The following is a 21,283-nucleotide window of genomic DNA, read 5'->3' as shown; positions in this document are numbered from 1 at the left end:
GGCTTTTTTTTAAGTTTTGGATAATAGATTTAATTGTTATTGGGTTGGTGATTTAATATAAATATAAATATATATATGATTTAATTATTATTTAGCTTATATAATTAATATAATATTTTTTATAACATAATATGTTCGATTTAGGATGGACTCAAGCAAAAAAAATATTGTCAAGACTCGACCAATATAAAAAATGAGCCTTAAATTTTACCCAAGTCTATTTTTTGGGTATCATATTTTTGTTTAAACTTTCCTGTTTTTCAAGCAAACCTTCAAACTTGGATGAATAGCCTAACTCATGAACAGGTTTAATTTTAATCATTAAATTTAAATTTTATTAATATTTGATGATATGTGTATTGACAAAAAAAATACATGTACAAATATGGGCCTAACTATACAAGTTCAATGGTCAAATATTACAATAATCAATTCCATTTTTATTTAATTTTTTTTACTTAAAAATAGTAGAGTTGATGTTATTGGTTATTTGTGATTTTTCAAGTAGACTCTTAAGTCATATGGACTTTTATAAAAATTTCTTTATAATATCTAAATATAATTGAATATATATTTTAATTTGAAATTTTTAGGTTAGTCTCGATTAAAATTTTAAATCCAATTTAATTGATAAAATGAGACTTGTCAATTCGACTAATTCAAAAAAGAATTTTGACTCAATTATATTAAATCAAATGGCCACCTTCTTTCTGAAGCGAAGTTAATTATACTAGATTATAATACACGCATGATGTGGATGAAAAATAAATTTAAGTAACAAATATATTTTAAGTTCACATCTCATTATGTGTGCATATTTTCCTATTTTTATATAAAAAAATATAAAAAGATAAAAACAACCTCAAAAATGATATAATTTACCTTGTAAAATAATGGTATTTTAGTCATTTTCTAACATGTTGATGAAGTAGGCCACCAGTGTCCACCAAGATAGACTCATGAGATGGCCGGGTGCAATTCCATATTCGTTCAGTATAGTACAGAAGAAAGGGTTTAGTGGAATGTGAAGATTTGCCTCCAATAGATAGAGAGGGAGAATGAAGCCATTACTACAACCGCTCAAACGACACTCCCCTTATACAACTTCGAAATCATAAGCGAAGTTGGGTTGAAGAATTCCCCTGGCGGCCAAGTGTCTGATCATCTCTTCCTGGGAGTTGTACATCTAAAGAACGGGGTTTCCACTGAAGTATTGGCTTCTTGATTTCATGGCTCATTGCCACTACTAGTGGTAGACCCACTACCCTAGCCCCTTTGATTCCAACTACCATGTCCACTGACTCCACCTCTAGAACCTATCCTAACTCTAGCCATATGAGGGGAAGCTTAAGAGTAAGGAAGACGGGAATGAATGATTACTTTTGGAACGAATGGAATTCTATAAAAAGAAACTGAAATGCTACGATGATGGAAGAAAAAATCGAGGAAGAGAAATTAGGGCACGAAAAAAACTCAAATGATGAGGAGTTTTGGGGGAAAACAATTTGAAAACTAACGATTCTCTTTTCTCTGCGATGGGCTATATAAGGTAATCATCTCATAGAAGTTTCAATTTTAAAATGGTAATAAACTGTTCACATTCCCCAATCTACGCTTGACAGCTGTTGGTGATTCACGAGGATTTTTCTTAAACCCTTGGTATCCAGAAAAGCAAGAATATCCACCAAATCATCCCACAAAAATAAGTATTCATCAATGTAGGGTTTGCCCATTAGGCATTCGCCAAGAATGGATGTTGAAGAGTCATTATTCACTAAGGATATTTATTCTTGTACTCTACAAATTTTTGCCTCAGGTATCTTTAATGAGGCTATCCGCCAAAGTGAATACTTGCAAAAATATTCAACAAAGTGTCCCACCCAAGGATTTCGTATCACCAGTGGCATTGTAATATGATAAATTCGCCAAGTATCAAGGTAAAAAGACCTCTCTTAAGTACCTTGTGTAAAGTTATCCCATGTCTTCCTATTGCAAAATTTCTTCCTTCAATTATAAGAAATTTCTAGGATGAAATTTTTTTTTAGGGTGAGAGAGTTGTCACACCCGAATTTGTAAGGTTCAAAGTAGCAAAAAAGTTTGGCATACCAAAATGAAAGGTTCTCTAACCCGGCGGGTTCTTTCTGCAAATAAGAATAAGTAGCGGACTGGTTGAGGTAAAGTTGGATTTCAACCATAGTCCCATTGGTTATGAACTAGAAATAAGTTATTGGAAGACATGATGGTTAAGGTATTTCCAGGTGGCACGGAATGACTATATATAGAAGAAGCATTATTCCCTGGGAACGATTCTTTTGTTTTCTTTTATTTTTTTCTCTCTAGTTTGCCATAGAAGAGAGAAAGATTAATGAGTGTTCATTCATGAAAGGGTGAGACTAAGGATTAAGTCTTTGAAATTGGAAATTTTGCGTGTTGGCAAGTTTTCTAATCTTTTTGCATCATCAGATTCAAGAAAAAAAGTAGTTAAGGATTTTAACAAATTATTGGTTTTGTTCTGTTTTTGGGTAAAGTGGCAAATGACCATTCAAATGGCTTTTGCATGAAAAAAAATTATGGATTTTGTACTAATGAATGGTCTCAGTTAGATTTTAATATAGTTATCGCGTTCTATTAACTAAAAAGGCTCGTGCAACAAGGGAAAAAAAATGCTTAAAAGGTGGAATTAGCGACGACGCCTAGGTGAGTTCTCATACTTAGATCTTAAATGAATGTACTCTGTGTCCTTAACATGTTGAGTATGATGTAATGTTACCAACGGTGAATCAATTTATGGCAAAGTGTTGTTGCCTTGTGTGTGCATGGGGTATTGAGTGCAAACATTGTTTGGCCAAATTTGATCATGACTGAAACAATGAGTGATTTAGCGTAATGTATGTTTTTTAATGAGATACAATTGAATGGTTGTAAGCTTACTGTATTGAGTGAACGAATTGTTTGGCATAATGCGTTATTTGCGTATTAAAGTGATATGATTGGCTGATAGTAAGTATGCTTATGATATGTCACTAGAATTGGGTTGTTTTGTACTGTATGATTCATAGCTTTTATTGGCAAAATGTGTGTATAATGTGCATTATGTTTATGTGGCTTTACGGAGGATCGGATGGTCATACACGGGATTGCATATGCATTACATATATGTGGCTTTGAGGGAGGTTTGGTTTGACTGAGCCAAGAAAAGAGATCAATGATATGAAGACTTGGTGCGCACCCGTATATGAGAGCCCCTCGGAGGATGTATGGAACTCCATGACCATGACACTACTGTAAATATGGGAAGCCTGCGAAAACAATCTAATGTAATTATTTTTCTGATGATGTGGCTAAATAAAAATTAGAAAAATTTTAATTATTTTTGTGATTTTATAATTTTATATTAATATTAATATTAATATTAATATCAATTAAAAATATTTCCCTCCCCCAATCCAACCCCATCCCTCTCCCCTCCCTCTCCCCCATCGTCCCCCCGCCCCCGCCCCCACCTCGAACCTCGCTCTCTTCAAAGACAATTAGCATCTCAATTTCCTTTGATCTTCGAATAGAGACTTCGCCATTTTCCATCTACCCGAACAACATTAAGCCAAGAATTAAAACATTAGAACCCAATTATTCTCAACACTTTCCCTTGTTTTTGGACTTTATTGTATAAGACGTAAACAATTGGTACATTGAAGGTACTTAATTTAGTTATTGGCACTTTAGAGTTTCAAAGTACAAACGCAAACCCCAAATTGGAAGAAGGCCATAAATAAAACTAACAAACACAAAATCTTTACCCACAAAAATCAACACAGAAATGTTCTACTTCTTGCTGAGGTATAAAGTTATGATCCTATTATAAGGAAACAAATCCAATACATGAAAAGGAAAACACCAATTTTAGGCTTGAATTTTATTTTATTTAAGGTCATTTTCCCAAACATGTGGTCTACGAATTTGAAAGCAACTGGGGGACAAAGAATCAATGTTAAAGAAAAAAAATGAGAGAAAAAATATTTTAATGAAAATATAATTGAAGGATTCGCAAAAAGAGAGGGTCAAGTAGTAGGGGGAGGACGGTGGGGGACATGGAGAGGAATGGAAGAGCAGTGGTGGAGAAATGTTTTTTAATATTTTAATTTTTTATGCAAATAATGAAGTGATTTGCCGTGGCTTTTTTGCCACATGTTGATTGGTGATTGGGCCACATCATCATTGACCAAGGTTGACTAACAACTGATTAACGAAGAACTAATGAGGTACCAATGTGGGAAAAAAATTAGTTTAGGTACTCAAATTGACCAAAAAAAGTTTTAGTAGCTATTTGAGAAAATAAGTATAGTTTAGGGAGCAATTTTTATATTAAGCCGAAAGAAAACGCTGATGTACTTTATTGGAGACAATGCTTATCTGAACATAAAGCCATTGGGGACCGTTGATTACTGTGCTTATATGGAAAAAATAGTAAATATATTTATTAAAATTTTATAAATATTTAATTGAAATAGTAAAATTAAAATATTAAAATTATAGTATTTTGAGTTGAAATCTAAGAAAATATAAGTTTTTAGTGTTTTATATAAAATTATATATAAGAAAAGAAATAAATTTATAAAAGTATTGTTTTAGTCTTTCCCTAATTTACCAATTCAAATACAAATTTTAAATGATAAGTTTTGATAGACAAGTTAAAGGATTGTTGTTGTATCGAAGAATGACTTGCCTTAAAGGTTTTGCCCTCTTGATGCTTGGACAAGTTAATTTATGACCATTGAAAAGTGAGATTTTAGAAATGACGAATTTACAAGCTATTAAAATTTTAAAAATAAAAAATAATATTAATTACAGCTCAAAATGTAAAAATTAAATCCACAACTTACATACAGTACAATAACTAATAGCAAAAAATGGTATATTATTATTTTCATATAAAATTGAAAAATATTTTTTTCTCACATCCCTCGGTGTTTGGTAGTTACATTGCATCATAACTAAATTGAGAGCGAGTAATCAACCTTAAACCTGACTCAAACGTTAACAGAATAAAATTAAAATTTATACTCGTGCTCTCAACTAAATTCGAAAGTCAAGTTGGGTTGGAACCTTGAACATGAGAAAGCTTTTTAAAGTTGTTTTCTCATTCCAGCCGTGATTAAACTCAAGATCTCATCGTTTAAGTTGGTTCTCCTATTGGCAGCACACATTCGAATCCAAAAATCCTCAATTCCTAGGGTTTGGCCGATTGGATCTCTTTCAATGCAAAACTCATTCAAAACTCTACTCAATAAGTATTAAATTCTTTACTACTCAACTTAACAAGTAATTTTACATTAAAATATTTTTGGGTGGTTTTAAAGTCCCTGAAGATAGTTATTCCCTTTTACAATGTTATCTTCAAAATCTTTTTTTCCTAATAATACAACTTACCTTATTATTGAACCAAACCAATTTTACCATCATATCTACACCATTTGATGGCTTTTAATTCTATTTAAAAGAAAGAGTAGGCTTGGGTTTTGGATTGGATTTGGGGGCTTTTATTTTTGTTTCTTTTTATTGGACCACAGTAATTAAAGGTGCCGCCCACCACAATTTTGGCTGCTTGTGGCTTAGGTCAATAACTAGGAACAGCTTTCGGCTTCTGCTTAGGGGAGTCAACCTGCCAAAAAATACCACTTCTTTTTTTAAAAAGGCATTATTTAATGCAGTAAATTTTCTAGAAATGCCATTTTTCAATTGACATCAAGTCTCATTTCTCTTATTAGGAATAAACTGAAAATGGATTAGGAGTTTATATAAACCCATATTCCATATCGCTTAAGATAACAAGAGAAATGAGACTTGGAGTCTATATAAAAACTTATTTTGTAAATTTTATTTTCAAGAGTATAGGAATAATCTACAAATGGATTATAAGTCTATATAGACTAATATCCCACACCGCTTAATAAAATAAGGGAAATGAGACTTGAGATTTATATAAAAACATGTTTTTGTAAATTTCATTTTCACAAGAGGTGGTACCAAAAGAATTAAAAAAAAGATATTAAGGGCCGAAAACGCTTCCAGCTTGCAAATTCGTTGAAAATGTTTCCAATTGGAAGCGTTTTCGTTATTTTGACATAGTCCTGTAATTTTTTTAAAGAACGACATTTTTGAGAGATATACTCGATTAATATTAAAGATTAAATTAAAATATTGAGTTAGTATTTAAGGTACTATATATACATTATTGATGAACTAAATAATAGCACATCATTTACAATTCTTAAAAATAAATACATTATTGATGAACTATATATACATTAGTGTTTTATACTATGTCGTAATTTGATTCTAAATTATACACTATGTTTACTTTTTTTCTCATTCATAGTAGTGAATTACCATTGATTTATTATATTACAAATATCTCTCAATTTTGAAATTAAATAAATTTGTTCATTTAAAAAAAATAGGAGCAATTTTAATCCCTGAGCAACTAAAGAAAATTAATCACGGTATTAATGACTTTCATCAATTGTACTTAAATTTGATCGGTATAACTACAACTTTAGCCATCGATGTTTACATGTTTTGTCAAATTGGTTTTGATTCTAAAAAATTCAACAAATTTAGCCTCAACATTTACATATTTACACAAATGTTGCAGGTTAAAATTGTTAAATCAAGACCAAATTGATAGAATGTATAAATTTTGAGGGCTAAATTTATCATTATACTAATCAAAAGTATGTACATGCGATGAAAAACATTAATATTGTGATTAAATGTTCTTAATTGATCACTTTCGAAATTAACATGAATTAAATCGCTTTGATTTTATTAAGAGAGATCAATTTGTTCAATATCAAAATTGAAATAAACCGGAGAGGTCTTTTGTCCAGTTATTATGTATTATTTATGTATACACATGCTTTTAATAGAAGTTATATAATTTCAGATAAATCCTAATTGAATTTATATTTAATACTAACAAATTTCTGAATATAACTAGAATATGCCCCTGTAAAATCTTATTAAATTTTAAAATATGATATGTATGATATATATCACTAAAATTGGATTCCACGTAAACACTTTCTGTCATACAATTTTAAGTTAAAGTACTTAAACAAGTATATAAAATTATAAACACGTCACGGATAATTTTATTTTTTTTATACTATGTTTAATGTTATTTATAACTCTTATCTGACCCTTGATTAGGAGAATATGTTAATATATTATTATAATATATTAAATTTTTAGGAATATCTAAATATATTGGATATTATTGTATAACTTTTAGGCATATATTTAGGAATATATTACATATATTTACAGGTGTGATTCGAATTCGGCTGCTTGCCCGTTAACTCGACGTTTACTTACTGGATGACTTGTCTTTTTGGGACAATCTCCTATTTCCTATAAAACTAAGAAACAACATATTGTGTCTTTATCTTCTGCTGATGCCGAGTATAAGTCTGTGGCTTCCGTCACCTGTGAGCTTAAGAGGCTGAAGACCTTGCTATTGAGCTTAGGTGTACATCATCCTAAAACTATTCATTTATTTTGTGACAGTCAATTTGCGTTGCATATTGCATAAAATCCTGTATGTCACGAGTGTACTGAACATATTGAAGTGGATTTTCTCATTGTTAGGGATGCAATTTAGGATGTGTTGATTGCACCTTCTTATGTTCCAACCTCCATTTAGTTGACTGACATTTTTACAAAAGCGTTTGGTAAACCGCAATTTGAATACCTTCTCAACAAGTTGTGCATTTATGATGTGCATGCTCCAACTTGAAAGGGGTGTTAGGACATTATTATGGGATATTATCTTTCAAGAATATCTAAATATAGTGTATATTATTGTATATCTTTTAGGCATATATTTAGGAATATATTATATATCTTTCATATTCCTACGTGACTACTGCTGTATAAATATTATATATACTCTTGAGGTCTATCAATAAGACTGCCCTATTTTTGTCAGAATAAATGTGCTTTAGTGCGCTCGAACTCACATCCTTTTACACTGGCAAGAATATTGATGTCAACCGAGTTAAAACTCAATCAGCGCATACAAGAGAACACATATTTATTCATAAAGGAACTATTTCCAGATTAAAGTACTATAAGAACAATGTTGCAAATTGATGAATGAGTTAAATATAAATCACAGCTTGTACTTGTTAAATTATATTAGATTATACCTTGAATAAAGCCCCACGGACATTGAAAGTTCTCTAATTGTATAAATATTTTTGTATTATCATATTTATTTTATAATTAATAGTAACTTCATATAATTACAATTGAACGGATATCTAACAACCCAAATTAATGAATTCACAGCGTTTTTAAAGTTGATTAATATAAATGCAATTATAATTGTTGAGGGGACGTTGGTATTGGACCCTCAACTGTGGTGGTATTGTTCCTCAAGTGTCGATACTCAATTTTAGTCTTGAGTTTATCTTCGTACTTTGAAGAGAGCTTAAACGGATTCACAGAGTTTCTTTAGTAGTAATCTTACACTATAAGGGTTTGGGCGAACTTCATCACAGCTAAAATGATAAAACATTTCCTTGGTGTACTTTACGTGCTCTAGATAAACTTGGTGAACTCATTTTGGCTCTTCTCGGAATAACGAGTTAAAAATTTGATGCTAAAATCACATAGACACCTCAAAAATAATACCAGTCCGAAATCAACAATAATATTATTTTAATTGATTAAATTCACTATTATTTTGGATTGACTTTCAAGATTGTGGACAGGAAAAAACAGACATTTTAATTGCAGCCACCGCCTCATTTGTTAGTATTTGCTGATGCAATTTTCATCTTCGTTTTGTCCCCACAACATGAGCTGATTATGAGAATAAAAATTCATTAATTAAAAAGTTGTAGTCACATTCAAATGGCAAAGTTACTGTCAATGGATCCTACACGAAATTTGAGGACAATGTGTAATATTCTGTGTTTGTTTTAAATTTCTAATAAAAATAAGTGATAGGTGTTGGATTTTATAATTGGTAATCCAATTGGGATTGTGATGTAATTTCATTAATTGGATATTATTTGGTAATTAAGTTGATTAAATAAGATGTTCCTACTTTAACTTTTAGAATTGTTGATATCAAAAGAAGACGTGGAGGAAAATGAGGTTGGTTTATCTTGTTTGAATGGAGAGCCGTATGGGTTGAGTGATGGAAGAAAGCTATGAAGGAGGAGAAGCTTTGAGAAAAGAAATAGTGTGGTTGGAGCTTAGAGTAGAGGGTGAGCTTCAAGGTTGAGAGGTGTATTTGTATGGCTTTACCTCTCTTGCCACGTGTTGTCCTCTTCTAGGTATGATGGTCTCTTCCACGGTTTCATCATATTCATTGAAAAATGTTAGGGAAACCACGGTTTAAAGAATAGTCTTAAAAACGTTTATTTAAAAGCCATTTTAGATATGCTGTTTTGTTGTTTACCATCAATGATATTTATTAATGTTTTCCTTAAAGGTGATTGGGGATGGAAGCTACTTCTTGAACTTTAGGGGTCAAGAAAATTTCTGCAAAACAAAGGGTAAAGTCTCTTTTTCATATTTAAGTTAAAAGAGGAAGACAATGGGAATAAGGTATAAGAAAAGATTTTGGTGAAGTAATAGCAAAGAATTGAGGTTGAAGGAGAGTGTACTTAGAAAGTTAAATTGGGGTGTCAATTGCCCTGATGTACGTTGTTACTTGCGTAAGAGTGTGAGGATTGAGGATCAAGGTGCCCCTTGCATGAAATTGAGTGAAACATACATTCTTGGCAACTACTATGTGCATGCTAGTACTTGGGGACCAAGCTGCTCGTTGCATGGGGTTGGCTGGAGCGGATTTCGTTGGCCTAATAGGATTGTCCTTGAGGCTTTTTGTTGTTGTTGTTGGTATTGTCTTTGAAGGTTAAGCACTATTTGTTGTGCCAAGTGTCGTATAACCTGGGCCTCTTGAGCCATTTATTTCTTTGGGTTTAAGGCGTATATCTTTAAACTGGTATAAAAAAAAAATTCTAGGTCTTTTCAGGTCTTCTTAGTGATGAAACTGGTAAAATCTTAAACCTATTTGATTGTATAAGAAATTAGATAGTAAATTTATCTTAAAAATTTTTACTTATGACTTTATATTTGTTGTTGTATGGTTGTATCTCAAATCATATATAACCAATATATATATAATTAAAATAGTTTTAACACACTTTCATAAATTTTATATTATTGATATTTTAATAATTTAATTATCTATTTTATGTTTTATTCCTATTAATTTTTTAAAAGTTTAAAATAAATAAAAAATATTTTGTATAAGAAAGTTTCGACATAAGAAATACAATTATATTATTAAAATATTATACAAAAATTTGGAAAATATATAAAATTACATTAGAGTTGCACATGCAAGTCCCTAAGTTTAGGATTATTCAACACTAATTCAATGTAATGGAATATATTTTATGCCAAGAAGGAGACAAACCAATGTGATGTGACCTTATAAGCATCATTATAAATGCAAACAAATAATTTAAGCCCACCTTATATTATTATAATTAGAATCTAAGTTTATTCTTAAAGATCCCATCAATCAAGAAATAAAAAATTTTAATTATTTTCAAAGGTATTTTATAATTAAACAAAAAATAAAAGCCAGTCAGCTGCTAATTACTTCAAAATCAGATGGCTTCACCTTGAAAATACATCAGAGAGCTAATTATTTAGTTGAAAGTGGCTCATCTTTCATCAGTCACCAAAAAGTGATTATTTGTCTTGCACCCTTTTAAGCCTGCTTTCTATTATGCCAATTCTTTGTATAAGTAGATGCTGGAATCAGGATCCAATCTTTTATGTGTTCTTTATATAAGTGTGAATTTTTTTCGAAAGTGAACATTTGAACTATATTAAATATCAAATTGTTTTTTTTTAAGTAATATTTGACTCGACTGTCATGTGTTCTATTCTAAATACGTCGGCATTTACCTAGTTTTTATTACAAATTGGGGTTCAGTGCGTGAAAAATCTTTATTTGAGCACTTCTATAATTGTTTGACCCTTATGTAAGCAACTCATAGAAGGTTGGGCTCTAATTTAAACATTTAGCCTACTAATAAGGTCCTTCCGTCAATGCAGTCATTAATTTAAACGTTAAATGGCAGCTCAAATATAATGCGGAGCATATTTAAAACAAATGGCTCAATTTGTAAACATATGTGTACGCATGAAAAGCTTTGCATTTTAATTGTTAAAAAGAACTAATAAATTCTATCGACATTCTCTCTCTCTCTCTATATATATCATGTTATATGTAAGTTGTTTATATAATAGGTATACACTTTTTTACAATTTGATTAACATATTTTAAATATGTTCCACATTAGATTTGAACCGACATTTAACTCTTAAATTAACAGCTAACAAGAGGACCTCATCGATATAATGATAATGTTTTGAGGATTCAATTAAAATATCTTGAAGTTCGGGGTTCATGGGCTAATCTAGAATACGATAGGTATACATATATTTACAATTTGATTTAAGTATTCTAAATATGCTCCACATCTGATCAGAGTTGGCACTTGATGCTTAAATTGATTGAGATTAACATAATGACCTGATTGATACAATATTGATACATTGAGGACTCACATGGAATATTTTTGAAATTTATAGACCAACTTAAAATACAAGTATTAGTTTGAGGATGTTTGATGGAAGCAACCCATACAATAAAAATTGAGATTTAACCTCTTTTCAATGGCTTTTGCTTACCTGCTCCATTTTCCCAACATTCAAACCTAAACCAGCAAATTTAACATTAAATTAATAATATTATTATAAAAAGTAAACAAACGATTAAAATACCATTTTTTTTATTTTCCACCTTCGTTTCTACTTATATGATTTTATATATTAAAAAACATTATTTCATTGAAATGGGAAATATGTTATGCCAAGTTGGGGACAAATAAATGCAAACAAATAATTTAAACCAGCCCTATGTTTAATATAATTTTATAATTAGAATCCAAGTTTATTCTTAAACATCTCATCAAGAATTAATTTTTTTTAGTTACAATTAGACTTATTCATGAGTCAGGTTATTTTCGCAGACCTGGAGTTCCGCCCGAAATTTGGGAGGATTTAGGTAAAAATATAAGATCCGAAAAATGAGTTTGGGCAAAAAAATTAGATCCGTTTAAAACATGGAGCTCGACCCAACCTGACCTATTTTTAAGTTTATAATACTTTATATTATATTATCTTTATAAATTATGTAATTTTATAACACATCAAAAATAAACCTATACTAAATATATAATACTACACTAATGTAAACATTAAAATAATGTTAAGATGACTATATAAAAAATTCAATAAATAAAAATAATAATAAGATTATTAAATATTTAAAAAAATTAAAAATAATACGAGCAAACTTAAAATAAATTTAGGTTAGTCTTTTGTAAATATGATTTGGGTAAAAATTTAGACTCATATTTCGAATCGAACCGGGTATAAGCAAAAATAAAATATAGTAATTATAACGGTCTGATTTTAATTCTATTCAAATCAAATGGTATTTAAATAAAATCCGTCTAACAATGAATTAATCCTCTTTAAAGAAAAAAAGGAAAATAAAAATTAAAAAATGTATATATATGATTAAACAAAAAGCATAAGAGTCAACTGATTATTCCTTGAATTAGAGAGCTAATTGATATTTTTAATCGAGAGTGGTTGATATTTCATTAATCACCAAAAAGTGTTTCTTTGTCCTAAATTCTGGTTTCGTATATTAAACTTAAGATTATGTATTTGCGTAATCCTAATTACAATTTAATAAAATTACTTAATTAATTTGTTTTAATCGAGTCATCGGTCTGGATTAATTGCACCAGATTCCTCAAACTGTGATTCAAATTCTAAATTAGCTCCAAACTTTAAAATGTTTGAATCGAATCCTTAGAGTCTCAATGCCATATTAATCGAGCCATTCCATTAACTTACCTGTTAAATGCCTATTCAAATCATATTTAAAACACGTGTGTAATTATTGTATGGACAACATGGCAGGGGACAACTAAATGGAGGGTGCGAGGGGCCTTGCCCCTTCTTTTTGGTCCAATTATTATTTAAGTCCTGCTAATTTATGATTAAATGAATTGAGCCTCCCTAACTTTTCTTGGTTTAAACACCTTTTAGGTCCCTACCAATTCTGAATTAGACAAAATGATCTTGATCCCCAATCTTTTGTTTAATTGTGAATTTCGAAATTAGGCAAATTAGATTCTCTCCCAATTTTTAGTTTTTAAATTGGTCGCTTAACAAATAAGATTTTAGCAACTTTTTTAATTTTTAATTTCTTATTCTATCTTCTTCTTTGTTTATTTTTTTCGTTTTTACATTCACCAAGTTGATATACATTTGTGATTTTTGCTTTTCGTTTTTCCTTTTCCCCTGGTATGGTAGCATATGACAATTTGTATTAAAATGTAAAATTGTAAGATCTTGTCTACTTTTTTTTCATTGATGTATTTTTTTTATTTATAATTTTGTTCAAATTTTAAATTAATCATATGTGTTAACTTTATATATATATATGATTTTTAACTACAATTTAACTTTCAATTGATATTTTTCTTATATTTTTTAAATATATAAAAATATTTGAAATTAATTTAAAATATTAAAATCATAAATCAATTGGTACACGATGATATAAGGTGACATTAATAGAATTTTATTGAAATGCACAAATAATTTTGACCAAAATGAAACTTAAACTATTTGATATCAGAACACATTGATTTCATGCTTAGATCCCTGATGTTTTATCCTGATTTTGTCATTATACCAGATGTCCAAATGAAAAATCTAAATGAACATTCAATACCCAAATCTTAGGCTAGGTTGATAGAAAGATTTAATTAATAAAATATTAATATTTTGAAAATTCAGTTAGAACGTTTTAAAGTTTATGGATCAATTTAAAATCAATACGATAGTTTGAGGATGGTTGATGAAATTTAACCCCCAACATCCGACCTTCATGATTACGTTACAAAATGCAACTCAGTCAAAAGGTTAAGAACGCCAAGACAACGACCCCTTCTTCATGTTGTTTTCATTTTCAAAGTCTTTCCTTTACCTGCTCCATTTTTCCCACCATTCAAACCTAAACCAGCAATTTCAACATTTAATTAACAACAAATCTTATTATAAAAGTAAACAACGAATAAAAATAATAAAATTCCATTTTTTTTTCCTTTTGCATCTTCATTTTTTTTTCTCGGCAACCAAACAAACCTTTCATAAATCTTTCTTGAGAAAAAGGCTGAACTTAGCTATTCAATGGACAGGTTAGTGAAAGTAGATGTGAAAGAAGTCGAAATAGTGTTCATGGAAGGCCAAAAAACCACTACGAATTTCACTTTAACGAATCTCATGCACACCATGTCTGTAGCTGTTTGTTTATCCACAAAGAACTCATCTTTCTTCTCTTTCAACAACCAATTTTCAATAATCCCACCCCTTTCATCTTCAACCTATACTCTCTTCTCCCAGCCGTCGGATCAACCTCCTTTGACAAACCCTCCCGATGCTATTACCGTCAAAACCACCATGCTTCCTTTAGGGAAAGCGCACCATGACGATCTCCGCCGTCTGTTTTCCAAGCCTGGACCTCACGTGTTCAAGGACGCTACTTTACCGATCTCGTTCACCGGTCCCCACGTGATTCAACACCTCATTTCGAGCAATACCCAGATGACGGATATGGATATTTGGTGCAACAAAGCGATTTCCGGGTGTTTCGGGGACCAACTCACGGTGCTGCTCAAATCCGCTGTCGTTTCAGGGAAAGTTGGTTTGGTCCGTACACTGATCGACCACCGTGGGGATGTGAACTACAAGGATGATAAAGGAAGGTCTTTGGTCTCCCTAGCTGTCGAAGCTGGACATGTTGATGTCGTCAATGCCTTGATTTCAGCTGGTTGTGAAATTGATAACACAGTTGACCATGTCTTGCACTATGCAGCAGCAAAAAACAGAGTCGATTTGATGGATGTTCTGTTTCGAGGTTATAAAAACATGGATCTGATTGATTCCATTGATTTCAATGGCCGAACCCCAATTCATATATCTGCTATTCACGGGCACACCGAATCGATTAAGTTCTGTTTATCACTAGGTGCGGACCCTGAAGTTTTAGACGTCAATAAATGCACCCCACTTCATTTAGCCGCTCTGGGAGGTCATTTAAGCGCCGTGGAATGCCTGTTGGAAGTATCCAATTATACCAAATACGCATTGAACGGACAAGGGAAGACCGCTTTTGCGCTTGCAGTCGAAAACGACCGGTCGAACGTGTATGATCCATTGCATTTAGGTGACGCGTTGCACCGTTCTGCGAGGATAGGAGACGTGAATGGGATCAAGAGTTGCATCAGCGAGGGGGCGAACATGAACGGGAAGGATCAGAACGGGTGGACGCCTTTACATCGGGCGGCATTCAAAGGTAAAACCGAGTGTGTTCGGGCTTTGATTAGCTACGGTGGTGATATTAACGGTGTTGATAACAACGGGTACACGCCGTTGCATCGCGCGGTGGAGGCGGGGCATGTTGAGACTGCTTTGATGTTGATCGGTCATGGGGCTAAAGCTAATGTGAAGTGCCTTAAAGGTATTGGTATGGGGGTGGCTTTGAAGTCAGATTGTTCTAAGAATCATTGTTGTTATCGTGGTTCATTTGTTCAACCTTTGTGATTGATAGATTTGATGATTTGCCTGTTTTGGGGTTGTTTTTTTAGCTTTGAAATGTGCAGAGCTGTGTAAAATTTTTCACTGTATAATATGGGATTTAGCCAATGGTGTTTACTTGGTTCAGTGATCTCATCTTCTTCCTTGGTTTAAAGTAAAAACCAAGACATTTAACAATTTTAAGCAAAGCTTAAACAGACAGTTTTATTAAATATACATAACTATTAGTGTGGACATTGTATGTTGCCCGAGTAATGTATTAAGAAGTTATCTCGATTGTACTTAGCTAACACATAGTCAGAGTAGTGGTTAATATTCCAGTTAGACACCTCTTGTCTTGGTCAAACAAATTCGGAAGAGATTATCCAAGACTTGGCATCAGGACCATTATGGATAAAATGGCTGCAACCTTGCATGATTGAGGGAAAGGTCCATAGCAGCTCTCTGTTTTCTGGGTATAGCTAGAACAAGCACAAGATGGATCCCTTATAACCACCTGTATCGAGTGACTATAGAGGGTGTTATTCGAGGACTACATGGTGGATGGTTACTGGGATAAGATGAGCCCCCATGCTACATCCGTAGTCTTCTGGAAGATGACATTTAGTCGGTGATGGGCTATCTGAGGGTCCTTCGGACCGGCAATAGCTAAGCTTGTTTATTATACAAAAAAAAAATCACTATCATTTGCACATTGTGTAGAGTGAATTTAGAGATAAAACAACATTTAGACTCTCCCTGTTTCAACTTAAAAATTGTTGTGATAAATACTTTGTGTTTTTTGATATTTTTTTTATATAAAATAAGATAATGAATATAAAATTTTTTTCGATCAATATAAAATTATCTCTTTATTCTCATAAATTATCATATCAAAATTTTTTCTGCCAACATATTTTCTAAAATGATAAAGTTATCTTCACTGTAACATTCCTATATACTTCCCGCCTAACCTAAAATATTGCAAGTCCCACAAAAAATATACCTTTCCACGTTGGGGATCCTACTGATTTCAAAATAACCAATCAAATCACAGGTCCTTCACCTATCTCCACGACGGTGATCCACTTTGGCGATCCGCGTGAAACCCAAGTAACCAATCAGAACGCAGCTTCTCCTTCCTATATAGACCCCAAACCGCCGAAATCAAATCTCACCACTTCCCTCCAAAATCAATTTCAAACGTTTCAAAAGTCTCTATTCCTTCGAAACAGAAAATTGAAAAATCTGCAACCATGAGCTCAGCCGCCGTAGCAGCCAAAGGAGGTCGGGGCCGAGGCCGAGGTAAGCCAACGGCCAAAGCCGTTTCCAGGTCTAGCAAGGCTGGTCTCCAGTTCCCCGTTGGCCGCGTCGCTCGTTTCCTCAAGAAAGGGCGGTACGCTGAGCGCGTTGGATCTGGCTCTCCTGTCTACCTCTCCGCCGTTCTCGAGTATCTTGCCGCTGAGGTTTGTGAAATTGAGATTCCTCATTGATTTATGTGAAATTCTAAAGGTTTTGAAGAGGGATTTAGGTGATCTTATGTACCAATTCTTTGATCTTTACAGGTTTTGGAATTGGCTGGAAATGCCGCAAGAGATAACAAGAAGAACAGAATCATCCCGAGGCATATTCAATTGGCAGTGAGGAACGACGAAGAATTGAGCAAGCTGATGGGAGGTGTGACGATTGCGAACGGAGGTGTTTTGCCTAATATCAATCAAAGTCTATTGTCACGGAAGGCCGGGAAAGGTAAAGTAGAGACCGGTTCCACTTCTCAGGAATTTTAGGTAATTTTGTGTAACATAGTATGTAACGAAATTAGGTTCCTGTTATTGCAAATATCATTCCTAGTAATGAAATCGTTGAATTGAGTTTTGCTGTAAGCATTTTTGTGCCTTTTCTCCTTTGTCTTGGGTGATTCATATATTTTCATCATTTCCCTTGGAAGTACTTTCCGCCAACGCTGACCGTAACCTACCTAAATGGCACAATAAATAAAACTTTCCCCCAACGCTGATTCCTAGAATTAATAATGGATAAACTGTATGTAAACTACACTCACTGGTTAAAAGGTTGGATCTTTTATAACTTCTAAGCTATGTGTACAAAGTAATGGTTTCTTCCAAGGGTGGAGCTAGGGGGTGATAAGGTCTTGGTACTTCTTGAAATTTATACAGGAATTTACCATTGCAGGTAATCGTGGGACTTGTACATCATAGTTATGCAAGTGAGTTGCAATCGCGGGGCTTATTTTTGGTAAATGGGTTTTAAGTTTAGTAATTAAAGTTTTATTTGGTTTAAAATATCAGAAAATATATCAAATAAATAAATTAAATCAAACTTTGGTATTAATGAAACTGAACAGGTAAAAAAATTGATTTTTGTTTATAAAATTTTTACACCCTTAAAAGGAAGATATCTAGTGGTTTGTTTAATTGAATATAAATATGTTTATGGGTTGGATTAAGACTTGAATTTAAAAATTTTCAAATTTGAGCTTAAGCTTGATTTGTTCAAATAGCTCATTATTATTTAAAAAAAATAGTATATTAACATATATATTATAATTAAATTTAAAATAAAAATATGTTTTAAAAATATTTAATTTAAAATTTGATTGGGTTGGGTTGGGAACATATATATTATAATTAAATTTAAAATAAAAATATGTTTTAAAAATATTTAATTTAAAATTTGATTGGGTTGGGTTGGGTTAGGCTAGGGGAAAAAAATCTTTGCCTAAGTTTAATTCATGTTAAGTTAGGTCAATTGGGTTAGGTAGATTATATGACTCATGCGTAAGTCTAAATAAGTATGATATTCAAAATTATTTATTGTTGGAGTTGAAATGACCTTAAAAAAAGAAGATGCACAATTAATGTCTAGTTACTTCGAAGAATGCCAATTCAAGAATTCAAAATTTGTTATGGGTTTTGATCCTATTTATGATATGTTATTTGTTCCTTACATTGGAGTTAATCATCATCAGTCTATCTTATTTGGTTGTGCTTTATGGGACGAGATTGAGGAATTGTTTGTTTGGTCATTAGAAATTTGATTAAAAGCAGTGTTTGGTAGGACTAAGCTAAAAAACCAAAAAATTAAAAATTAATTCGGACTAAAATATTTAAATTATTGATGAAATATAAGCTTAAAAAATTATGGTCAACCTGATTAAATTGAATATTCTCTTTCCTCATCCATAGCTCTCAAATTGTTTTTTTTTTCATTATCCATAGCTCTCAAACAAAATAACGGCTACCTATCATTTATACGTTCATTTCCTACTGAATAAAAGTGCCTTAACTTGGAAAACTGTTCCAAAAAAAGTAGTTTGGTTGGTGAGTGGCTACCAAGCTGATTAAGGATTTGATTGTATTCAACTATAAATATTAAACATGTGAGTAAGGGTTGAGATTACCCATTTTAAACCTTGGAATTGATGCCATTGTTTAAGCTTCATCATGGCGACATTTCCCCCAAAATTTTGTATTTATGCCAGTTATTTTAGAAAGAATTAGGCGCTTCTTCATCTTCTCCGTCAGGGCAAACCTTTTGCCGTAATCAAAATTCAGAACATGTTTCATTGAAGATTATTTTATAACCTCTCGTTTGACTCGGGAAAGATGGGGCTATTCCTCTATCACTCGGATATGTGTTAGCACTAGATGTGTCGTTGACTTCTCTGTCAAACATTTGATGGGATTGAACGTTTATTGTGCCATGCCACATTAATGAATACGGGGATCCCTCTTATAAATACATTGATGAACAACGAAGAAGGGATCAATCTCTTAGTACCCTAAAGTTAATCTGAGCAATTGTCTCCTTAATTAGTTTGTCCTCTTCTCTTTGTTTTGACTTTCGACCTTTTTAGTTGAACTGGCCTCCTCTACACTATTGTGATCTCGTCCTTGTACTCCTCCCTTGGAGGAACTTTTATCATAGTTTTAACCAACAATATCAATTTTCATCACGATTATTTTTGATACTTGAAAAAATAAGAGTATTAAGAATCTCATTTTATCATTTAACTTTTTTGTGAATGATTAGAATATTGAGAATCTAATTACTTTAATTTCATTTCAGAATATTACATTACAAGCCCTAATATAATATTGTGACTAACCCACCTTACAAAATAGCAAAAAGGTGTTTTTAGAGAAAATAAAATATTTGTAATTCTAAAGAGTTAAAGAATAAAGGTATCAAAATTTTGAAATCATTGGCCATTTGTTTCTTTAATGAAATTGTGAAATAAATAAATAAAATTAAAAATTATTCCCTTCTGTCCTTTAATAAATTTTTTAATCATCTTTGTCCGTTATTTTTTCTTATTTAGCTTGAATTCGAATATTTGACTTTATGATAAGGTCTATTTACGTTTATGTCCGAATTCGGTCCGACTCATAAAAGATTCTCTCCCCTCCGTCTCCCTCTCTCTTGGGGAGAGAAATTTTTATTTTTTAAATGTTAACATAATTATTTTGATTAATATTAATATAAATATTAGAAAATAACAAATGGGTATTGACGTGGCTCCATATGATTGGTCAACGGTTTTCTTTAAAAGGTGAGGTATAATTTGTGAGTTAATCCTTTGAGAATCTAGAAATTAAACTATCATCATCTGCTTGTTTGAAACAAATAAAGAAAGGTTCTTCTTCCATGGTGCTAATTGGTGTATATGAAATAAAGCTGATTAAGACATATCAATTTGTATTTCTCTCAATCCTAAACTTATATTAGAATTTATAAAATTGGAATATATATATATATATCTCCTGCCTGTCAAGATATGTTCTTTCCTATTAAAAAAATGGGGACAACGTGATTAGGTGGTATTTGATTGGCAATGGAAGGAATACAATGCATTGCTTTCCTTTCCTTTACGATGCGTATACCGTACAGCTTAACATTTCCAAGCTAGGTTGATCAAGGTATTCATGTTTTTGACCCCTCCACTTGCATCTATAAATCCTACTCCCTTTTTTGATAACATTTTATATCAAAGAAAAATTAGATTGATATATGCTTTCATTTGTTTCTCTGATATACCATACTGTTACACTCCATTCGGACGGATCGGAGGGTCAACCCTATGAGTGGTATGAATAGACCCTTAAGAGGAATTCCTCGTGAAAACTCATTGTTTAACAACGAGCTACGGTGGTGGATCCCGGGACTAAGTTTTTAGGGGTTTAGTAAAAGTTTTAAATATTTTAGGGGTTTAATGAGAACTTTTTTAAAAAAAAATTAAAGGTTTAATTAAATTTTCATGAGATTAATGAGAATTTTAAAAAAAATTTAAGAGTTTAACTAAAATTTTCAAAAAATAAAAATAAAAATAAAAAGTATAATGAGAATTTTTAAAATTTTGGAGCCTTGGCCCTTATAAAGACTTGCTATTGATAAGCGAGCCCCATTCATTAATTGCCTCGCGAAAATTCTATTATTACATCCCATCTGAGATGACTCAAAGCGCATCATAACGACACTTTACCTAGGTGCATATCATCAGACCAATTGG

The 21,283-nt window shown here is 31.8% G+C and overlaps 2 protein-coding genes across 2 annotated transcripts; both read left to right on the top strand.

Annotated features, from left to right (window-relative positions):
- The first annotated feature begins 14,036 nt into the window (after window positions 1–14,036).
- Window positions 14,037–15,882, top strand: LOC121219910 (protein VAPYRIN-LIKE). The gene has a single exon (XM_041098663.1). It carries the CDS (start codon window positions 14,368–14,370, stop codon window positions 15,778–15,780), a length of 1,413 nt encoding a protein of 470 aa, XP_040954597.1. The 5' UTR covers window positions 14,037–14,367; the 3' UTR covers window positions 15,781–15,882.
- A 1,035-nt stretch (window positions 15,883–16,917) lies between these two features.
- On the top strand, window positions 16,918–17,636 carry LOC107941294 (histone H2AX). Its single transcript, XM_016874852.2, has 2 exons — window positions 16,918–17,219; window positions 17,319–17,636. The coding sequence occupies exons 1-2, from the start codon at window positions 17,010–17,012 to the stop codon at window positions 17,538–17,540; spliced, it is 432 nt and encodes a 143-aa protein (XP_016730341.2). The 5' UTR covers window positions 16,918–17,009; the 3' UTR covers window positions 17,541–17,636.
- Window positions 17,637–21,283: the final 3,647 nt, after the last annotated feature.

This window comes from Gossypium hirsutum, chromosome D08 (assembly GCF_007990345.1).
Source record: "Gossypium hirsutum isolate 1008001.06 chromosome D08, Gossypium_hirsutum_v2.1, whole genome shotgun sequence".
NCBI lineage: Eukaryota > Viridiplantae > Streptophyta > Magnoliopsida > Malvales > Malvaceae > Gossypium > Gossypium hirsutum.
This window is presented reverse-complemented; position numbering and strand designations above follow the sequence as displayed.

Coding starts and splice junctions, on each gene's coding strand:
- LOC107941294 (XM_016874852.2), top strand. CDS start 17,010: ATGAGCTCAGCCGCCGTAGCAGCCAAAGGAGGTCGGGGCCGAGGCCGA. Junction 17,220..17,318: donor TCGAGTATCTTGCCGCTGAG/GTTTGTGAAATT, acceptor TGATCTTTACAG/GTTTTGGAATTGGCTGGAAA.
- LOC121219910 (XM_041098663.1), top strand. CDS start 14,368: ATGGACAGGTTAGTGAAAGTAGATGTGAAAGAAGTCGAAATAGTGTTC.